At 54.3% G+C, this 9,012-nt stretch overlaps 1 protein-coding gene across 2 annotated transcripts in view; it reads left to right on the forward strand.

Moving 5' to 3' along the window:
* Positions 1-8,315, forward strand: part of tbx15 (T-box transcription factor 15) — a 22,094-nt gene extending 13,779 nt beyond the window's left edge. For both annotated transcript variants that reach the window (XM_084478088.1, XM_084478089.1), the window contains exons 5-8: positions 709-876; positions 1,465-1,529; positions 4,043-4,140; positions 7,100-8,315. In XM_084478088.1, coding sequence (XP_084334214.1) covers positions 709-876; positions 1,465-1,529; positions 4,043-4,140; positions 7,100-7,989 — 1,221 coding nt within the window. In that variant the 3' untranslated portion in view covers positions 7,990-8,315. The remainder of the gene's footprint in view (positions 1-708; positions 877-1,464; positions 1,530-4,042; positions 4,141-7,099) is intronic.
* Positions 8,316-9,012: the final 697 nt, after the last annotated feature.

Consider the following 9,012-nt stretch of genomic DNA (forward strand, 5'->3'; position numbering starts at 1 on the left):
GGAGTCTTTAGAGTTTGTTGAATAGTGTGGTGAAGACCCTAAGCGATTGTGGCTGAGGTTCACTGTGAGCTCAGCGTATGTCTGGCCCCTGATTGGCTCAGACCCCGTGTTACTAGTGTTTGATCAGATTCAAGCGGCACTGGGAACCGACCCAGACCCTCCTGGAGTTCTCTGTGGATGACCATGGATATGTTGTGTGTGTCTGTGTGTGCGTGTGTGCATCTATGTGTGTGTGTGTATGTTTGTGTGCCAAGCCAGTACTATATGGCCTTCAGCTAGCACTGGCTAAAGGCTAGCTATATATCTAGTGGAAAGCTATCTTTAGTGCTAACAGAGGATAGAGAATAAAGAGGCATAGAATAAAGCTAAGGGCTAGCTATAGTGCTTATTAATGGCTAATATAAAGCTAACCAAAGGTTAGCTGCAGTGCTAACAGAAGGTTAGCTGGAGGGCTAACCGAAGGCTTAGCTGCAGCTCTTGGCTGCAGGAAACTCCCACTGAATGTAATCAACAACAGACCAGGCCACAGGCTAAATTTGGGTCAAAACTCTAAGATGTAATTTAATCATAGGGTTAAGTAATTTGACAATTACTTCTGGTTGTTCAACACACACACACACACACACACACACACACACACACACACACACACACACACACACACACACACACATGCAAATCTACATTAAAGACCTTTAATGTTTTCAGATCATCCTGCACTCCATGCACAAGTACCAGCCCCGTGTGCACGTGATCCGGAAGGACTTCAGCAGCGACCTGTCCCCCACCAAGCCCGTGCCCAGCGGGGACGGGGTCAAGTCCTTCAGCTTCCCTGAGACCGTCTTCACCACCGTCACCGCCTACCAGAACCAACAGGTCCGTCCGTCTGTCCGTCCGTCTGTCTGTCTGTCTGTCTGTCTGTCTGTCTGCACCACCGTCACGGCCTACCAGAACCAACAGGTCCGTCCGTCTGTCTGTCTGTCTGTCTGTCTGTCTGTCTGTCTGCACCACCGTCACGGCCTACCAGAACCAACAGGTCCGTCCGTCCGTCTGTCTGTCTGTCTGTCTGTCTTCACCACCGTCACCGCCTACCAGAACCAACAGGTCCGTCCGTCCGTCCGTCTGTCTGTCTGTCTGTCTGTCTGTCTTCACCACCGTCATGGCCTACCAGAACCCACAGGTCGGTCTGTCTGTTTGTCTCTTTCTGTCTGTTCGTCTTTCGATCTGTCCCATCATCACTGCATACTAGAACCAATAGATCTGTCTGGCTGATTGCCTGCCTGTCTGTCTGTCTGACTGATGGCTATTAATACCTATTCATTATGTTGATGAAGGGAAATGAAATGTTTGATCCTGCCGTCTCATAATCAACTCATTCTCTCATTACTATTTAAATGAAAAGAAAGCGTTTATCGTTTGTTTCCGTGTTCCCATTGTCATGGTGATGTGTCTTCTTGTTGGCAGATCACCAGGCTAAAGATCGACCGCAATCCCTTTGCTAAAGGCTTCCGGGATTCTGGAAGAAACAGGTGAGCCACCGCACACACCAGCACCTAACTGCGTGACCCGCCCCTAACCCCACACACCTGACCCCTAACCCCACCCACGTGAACCATAACCCCACTCACCTGACCCCTAACCCCACCTACCTGACCCCCAATGCCACCTACCTGACCCCCAATGCCACCTACCTGACCCCCAACGCCACCTACCTGACCCCCAACGCCACCTACCTGACCCCTAACCCCACCTACCTGACCCCCAACACCACCTACCTGACCCCCAACGCCACCTACCTGACCCCCAACGCCACCTACCTGACCCCCAACGCCACCTACCTGACCCCCAACACCACCTACCTGACCCCTAACCCCACCTACCTGACCCCTAACGCCACCTACCTGACCCCCAACACCACCTACCTGACCCCCAACGCCACCTACCTGACCCCCAACGCCACCTACCTGACCCCTAACCCCACCTACCTGACCCCCAACGCCACCTACCTGACCCCCAACGCCACCTACCTGACCCCCAACGCCACCTACCTGACCCCCAACGCCACCTACCTGACCCCCAACACCACCTACCTGACCCCCAACGCCACCTACCTGACCCCTAACCCCACCTACCTGACCCCCAACGCCACCTACCTGACCCCTAACCCCACCTACCTGACCCCCAACACCACCTACCTGACCCCTAACCCAACCCAACTGCCTCCTAACCCTAACCCCAGCTCCCTCACCCCTAAACCTGCTCACGTCACCTATAGCCCTCCTACCGTATCTCTACCTGATTGTGACCTGTCTCAATGTGCTAGCCCCTTCTTCATGTCCTGCTTATTTTAAAACAATAAACTGGAAAGAAAAATGTGATATAATTAATTAATTAATTATCCATTTCTCTCTCTTTCTCTCTCTCTCTCTCTCTCTCTGTCTGAAGCCCAGAGTCTCTCTCTCTCTATCTTTCTCTCTCCACAAATGATTAAATACAAAGAGGAAGTGGAAAGCAAGCAGAGGAGGATTGTGTGTGTGTGTGTGTGTGTGTGTGTGTGCGTGTGCGTGTGCGTGGGTGAATGTGTGTGTGTGTGTGTCTGTGTGTGTGTGTGTGTGTGTGTGTGTGTGTGTGTGTGTGTGTGTGTGTGTGTGTGTGTGTGTGTGTGTGTTAGGGGTGGGGGGGGGGGGTGCGCCACACATCAAAAGCAGCCCCCTCATCTGGTCCACGTTACCACCACAGATATTTCAAATATCTTTTTTCCTTTTTCAAACAATAGACTGCTTGATTTATGAACCGACATTAGAATTTCATTGCCGAAACTTCAGACGTGAAGATAAGGCCGGAGTGAGATGTTAAGTGGAGCGAGAGAAAATGTCATTTATCCTCATGTGTTGGGTGTCTTGTTTATTATAATTCCGATGTACGTTTCGCTTTAGCGTTTGCACATCAATGCTGTTCTTCTTTGGATAGTAAGCATGCTGTTCTGCAGCTAAACATAAATATTTTTTGGTCCATTGTGTTTTGGTGAATGTGTTTTCACAAGATCTCATTTTGACGGAAATGACAAGGTCGTGTTTAAAATCGCTAGCGGGCGGACCGAAAATCAACTGTGTTCCGTGGGACGCTTGCCACGCTACGCACGCTTACCATGCGGACATCATGACATTTTTTTTATGGCGGCAAAATAATTCCACACGAACGGAAAACCAAAATGAATTAAAAAGGGCAACGGCACCGTAGCTAATTCCCCAAATTAAGCTAGTTTTTCTTACGACTTTCACTTCTCGATATAGAATTATTCCATGCTTGAAGTTACGACCGTATCTCAGCTCGGTTTTAAATTCTTGTCTTTATGGGCCCCGGGGCGGGCCCCGCCGCTCAACGTGTTGGGTTTGGAACATGGCCGCTGCGATGCGGTCGCATGAATGAAGCCAGTGATGGCGCCGCGCCGCGGTGATTAGCATGGTGCGCTAACGAGCTGGCGTGGCGCGGGAGTTAGGGGGCCCTGGAATAACAGGAGGAGCGGGGCCGGCGAACCCGGACGAGTCCCAGTGGCGCGCGGGGAAGTAAATCAGCCGGGAAGCCGAGCCGTGTACAGGTCTGAGATGAAACGTCCCGACGATTTACGAGCCCAGTAAAAACCTGCTCCTTTTTAATGGCTCTGGTTTCCTACCAGCAAAACCTCGTTTCTGTCGACCTCGCTCTATCTCTGCTCGCGCTCTCTCTCTCTCGTTTTCTGTCCGTACACGTACAGGGTTTGTATCCATTGCTCCTCATATTCAGTCTGTTATAATTCTCTCTCTCTCTCTCTCTCATGCTTGCTTTCTCTCTCTTTCATTTATGAGAGATACCTTCTTTCTTATTGTTTTTCTCTCTCACCTGGAGCACTGTCTCTCCACCACTTTATCCCCAATTCTGAACAGTTTTATTTAGATGTGTATGTTGCTGTATTGTTTTAATGGTTTCATTCACCTTTTACTCTCTCTCTCTCGCTCTCTCTCTCTCTCTCTCTCTCTCTCTCCCCCCCCCCCACCCCCCTCAGGACTGGTTTGGAGGCCATCATGGAGACCTATGCGTTCTGGAGACCACCAGTGAGGACTCTAACGTTTGAGGACTTCACAAACATGCAGAAACAGCAAGGTGTGTAAACCACTACAGGGCCTGAGTCCTCCACAATCTTCAAAGTTTGCTTGGGACAAATTGGAGTCTCTGGCTTTTATGAAGGTTGTTCAGTCAATCACTCGCCCGTCGATCAATCTGTAATTCGGTCAAATTTGATCAATTTGTTGATGCATTGATACCCAGTTCAAATGAAGGGGAGAGGGGACCAATGCATATGGAGATTATAGTCCGACACCCACAATGTGGGTTCAAACGCTGACAAGTGAAACATTGATCACAGCGGATCGTTATTTATTATAGGTCATTATTAACCCTTTTTCAATGGTGACATCTGGCCACATGCAAACCAAAGTCAGAAAACATCTGCACATTTCGGGGAGCGTTTTGTGATCTCAGAGAGCGCCATGCATCGCTCGACATTCCCCTTATTAAAACTGCTCTTTCAACTCTCCCTGCCCATTGTTTCAAAAGTCCATGAAAAACATTTTATTGCTTCTCTTTAGTTTTTGGTTCTGAAATGAATGCACATATAAAAACAGTTTGGTACGATGCGAGGGCCTTTCGTGTCTGCAATGAATGCACTAATTATGTACCATACTAGACCCAAAGCCAGAACTCAGACCCGAGCGGGGGGAACCGTGTGTGGTTGGGTTCTGGTATGTAAGGAATGGGTGTCAGGACAACAGCACCAGCCCATGTGGAGCACTGGCAGGACTGAGTTCGGTTATGACCCTTGAAGATCTTTCAGGGAATTGTTCTCCAAGATCTTCCCGAGTGTCTGCTCCGAGTCTTCTGAACGCACGACGTCTTTGTGCCGGCCGTTTGATGTCAATCACCGCCCAGTCACGTCGGCATGATTTTCTCGTTAGCCCTCTCATAGAAACCCGGTGTGCGTCGACTGATCCCCTGGGTTACCGAGGGGGGGGGGGGGAGGGGCAGGCGTTGACCTTGGGTGCTCGCCATGTCCCGGTGTGACCCCGGGCAGCCCCTTGCATACTTTCCTGTGTGCACGTCCCCCGTGTACCGGCGCCGGGCCCCCGGTGGCCTTCAGCTGAGCTTGGCCATGCGCCTCTCATCTGGCAGCGCGCGGAGACCTTCGTTTGCCGAACCCTTTCCCTCGTCGCCGAGCAAATTGAACCATTAAAGGTTCGTCGCCGCGGGGTCGTCACCGGCCAGGGCCAGGCGTGTTTTTTGACTGTCGCTATGGCGACGGGGGGCCCCCCCCCCCCCCCCCTTGTGATCCCTTTGGACGTGGCCCTCGGGCGAGGGGGATGCCCCCGAAGGGCCGGCGCGGTGGGCGCGTGCAGCGTCGGTCCCACGGTCCGAACGCGACGGACATGTGGTCGTGGTTACCGAGGGCCGCTGCGCGTTAACTCAGGTCCTCGCACCGCGAGTGAACCCCCGGAGAAACCTGTGAGGACATTGAAATGTCCCCACGTGACACACTGTATCTGTGTGTGTGTGTGTGTCGTGTGTGTGTGTGTGTGTGTCGTGTGTGTGTGTGTGTGTGTGTGTGTGTGTGTGTGTGTGTGCATAATCAACTGATTCCCCTTGGCCCTGCTGTAGGGCCTCTGGCCTCCGAAACCAGACCAGCGGAAAACATGACATCACCCTCTAACCCCCTCTTTCTCTCTCTCTCTTTCTCTCTCTCTCTCTCTCTCTCTCCCTCCCGTTCTCCCTCTCACTCTGTCTCTCTATCTCGACCTCTATCCTCTTTTGCACTGTCTCTCTATTGTTATCTATTTCTCACTTTTTTTAATTCGGCCTTTCTTCTTTTGTTATGTCATCCAGATTTCCTTCTCTTTTCATTTATCTTTCTAGGAGTCCTCTCTCTCTCTCGCTCGCTCTCTTGCTCTCGCTCTCTCTCTCTCTCTCTCTTTCTCTCGCCCCCTCCTCTATCCCTCTCTCTTCATTCATCCCCTCCCTCTCTTTTGATATCCCCCTCTGGTTGTCTCTCTGTCATTCTCTCTCTCTCTCTCTCTCTCTCTCTCTCTCTCTCTCTCTCTCTCTCTCTCTCTCCCTCCAGAACAGAGCAGCGCCGTGATATTATCAAAATCATATGCCTTCAAATCAGACCGAGCAGAACCTGGCTTATTTAGTTATGCCCCCCCCCCGCCCCCACCCGCCCGCTCCCCCCCTCCACTTATCCAGCCGCTCTGGCCTGAACCTCCTCACCAGCGAGATGAACCGTGGCCAAACTCTCATTAATACTGAAACATGTGATTGATATCCTTCAGCCGCCCTCGCTGCCAAGCGTCTGGCCCGGCGGATCAAACAAACTCTGGCCTCCCCTTCCTCCTGTAGGCCCCCCCAGACTCACTACACACAGCCATACTCTCTGGACACGTGCCGCGTGTGTGTGTGTGTGTGTGTGTGTGTGTGTGTGTGTGTGCCTGCGTGTGTGTGTGCGTGTGGGTGTGTGTGTGTGTGTGTGTGTGCGTGTGTGTGTGTGTGTGTGTGTGTGTGTGTGCGCGTGTGGGTGTGCGTGTGTGTGTGTGTGTGTGTGTGTGTGTGTGTGTGTGTGTGTGTGCGCGCACGTGTGTGTGTGTGTGTGTGTGTGTGTGTGTGGTGTGAGGGGGGGGGGGGTTCTTGTGCAGCATGGGTCAACCCTCTTCCACATGTATCTCCAGATATGAGATGTTTTATGATATGCGTTGCGTCACATCTCCCGGTACCAAAGTCGGCCGTGTTGTTATCCATCCATTAAACCGTGTCGAGAATATATATATACATATATATATATATATATGGACGATCCGTCTTCTCCCAGGGGGTTGTGTTGCGTGACGTGACGAGAGGGTCTCGCCGGTTCTGCTCCAGTCCCCAATGTCCGCAGTCGTGAGCACCGGGGCCCTGACCCCCAACCTGCTCCTCAACGCCAGCGAGGGTCTGAATCCACTAGTACGCGCTCTTGGACGCGACTACACAGCCGGACGGCTAAACCCTTTAAACCCTGCTGTGTTTGTGTCGATTCCAGGGGGAAGCACGGGCACCTCCCCCACCACCTCCAGCAACGGGACCCCCTCCCCGTCCGGGGCGGCCCACCTGCTCTCCCCCTCCTGCTCGCCGCCCACCTTCCACCTGGCGCCCAACAGCTTCAACGTGGGCTGCAGGGAGAGCCAGCTCTGCAACCTGGGGCTCAGCGAGTACCCGGCGTGCGCCCGCAGCTCCATGGGCTCGCTGCAGGGCTACGGCGGCCTGTCCGACTCGTCGTACGGCCGCCTGCAGCCGGGCGGCGGCGGCGGCGTGGGCGTGGCCTCGGCCCAGCCCTCCGACTCCTTCCTGCCCCAGAGGACTTCCTCCCTGATGGCCGGCGGCCACCCGCACGGCGGCGGCGTCGGCGGCGTCGGCGGCGGCGGCGGCGGCGGCGGCGGCGGCAAGATGGACGGCTACGGCGGCCAGCTGGGCTCCTTCCCCTCCTCCCAGCTGCAGTACATGATGCAGACGGGCCCCGGCTCCGCCTCCTCCTCCTCCTCCTCCGTCTCCCCGTCGGCGGCCTCCTCCCCGTCCTCCTCTCACATGTTCGGCGCCGGCGGCCACCACCACCACCACCACGTGCAGCAGGGCTCGTACAACGCCTTCTCGCTGCACAACCCCTACAACCTGTACGGATACAACTTCCCGGCCACGCCGCGCCTGGCGCCCAGCCCCGAGAAGCCCCAGGGGGGGCTCCTCTGCTCCCCGTCCGCCGGCGGGGCCTTCGCCGAGCGGCAGTACCTGCCCAACGGCGGCATGGACGCCATGCACATGATCGCCAGCGGCAACCTCTCCTCCGGCCAGCAGGGCGGCGGCGGCGGCGGCAGCTGCGACGGCCGGCAGTACGGCCCCTCCTCTTCCTCCTCCCAGATGTCCATGCACATGGTGTGAGAGACGGCCGCGGAGGACGTCGCTCCACCCGGGTCCGCCTGGCTCCTCCTCCTACCCCCCCCCCCCCCCCCCCCCCCACCCCCCGGGGTCTCAAAGCAACCGCGGGGGCCTTGGTGTATTTTGAAGATTTTCCCGTGTTTTAGTTGAAAAGTGAGCATGTTGTCACTGAACCCGCGGCTGTGGGGGACGGCGGAGCCGGCGTTCTGTTTGTTTGTTGTGCTTGTTTGTTGCGGCACGACACAAAGCCCTTTTTAAAAAAAAGGATCGTCTCGTGTTTTGTCTTTTTATGATGCACTCCGTGCCTTAAGAGTTGAAGGAGAAAAGGACCTCTGATTATTTAACGGACGACGATGACGACTCCAGGAGGTGGTCTCCTTCACGTCTCCTGGTCCAGAGGGGATCAAAGCGGGGGGGGGGGGGGGGGGGGGGTGGTCACCCGTTCATGTGCTACATGGTGCAATACTAGGATTCAGTCCACCCCCCGGGTGCTCAAACCAGTCTGCACTCAGATCTGGTCAAGGATTTCAGCCAAGTCAAGGTAAACGCCATCCACTCACGGTCGCCTTACCAAAGAAATGTTGCTGTGGTCAGTTTATTTTCTTTTCACTCGATTAGTTTTGTTGTTTTTTTTTAAAACTCTTGACAACACTTGTGGCCCCGTGGCATTGGATACGACGGAGGACCCCGGGGGGCGAAAGGGCCGTCGTGTTGTGGCTTTGAGGTTTTTATCGGAAGGAAAAAAGGACAACTGGAACCTACTCGCCGGAACAACTGGGACAGATGACTGGGACAACTGGAGAGGTTACCGGCCTTGTTGTAAATGAGCAGAGAGCAGCAGGGACTACAGTGGACGTACCAAACAGGGACGATTGAAGAACCGTCCCAAGACCAGCGAGGCCCCATGGGGCCAAGGTGCCCCTCTGGGAACGTCTAGGGGCCCAGGGGCTCTTTGGGGTGGGTTAGCCAGTATGTGAGCACTTAACAGGGCTGTCTCAGTACCGCCGTACCCAGGGAGTGGACCGA

This window comes from Micromesistius poutassou, assembly GCF_964030765.1.
Source record: "Micromesistius poutassou genome assembly, chromosome: 14".
NCBI classification, from domain to species: domain Eukaryota; kingdom Metazoa; phylum Chordata; class Actinopteri; order Gadiformes; family Gadidae; genus Micromesistius; species Micromesistius poutassou.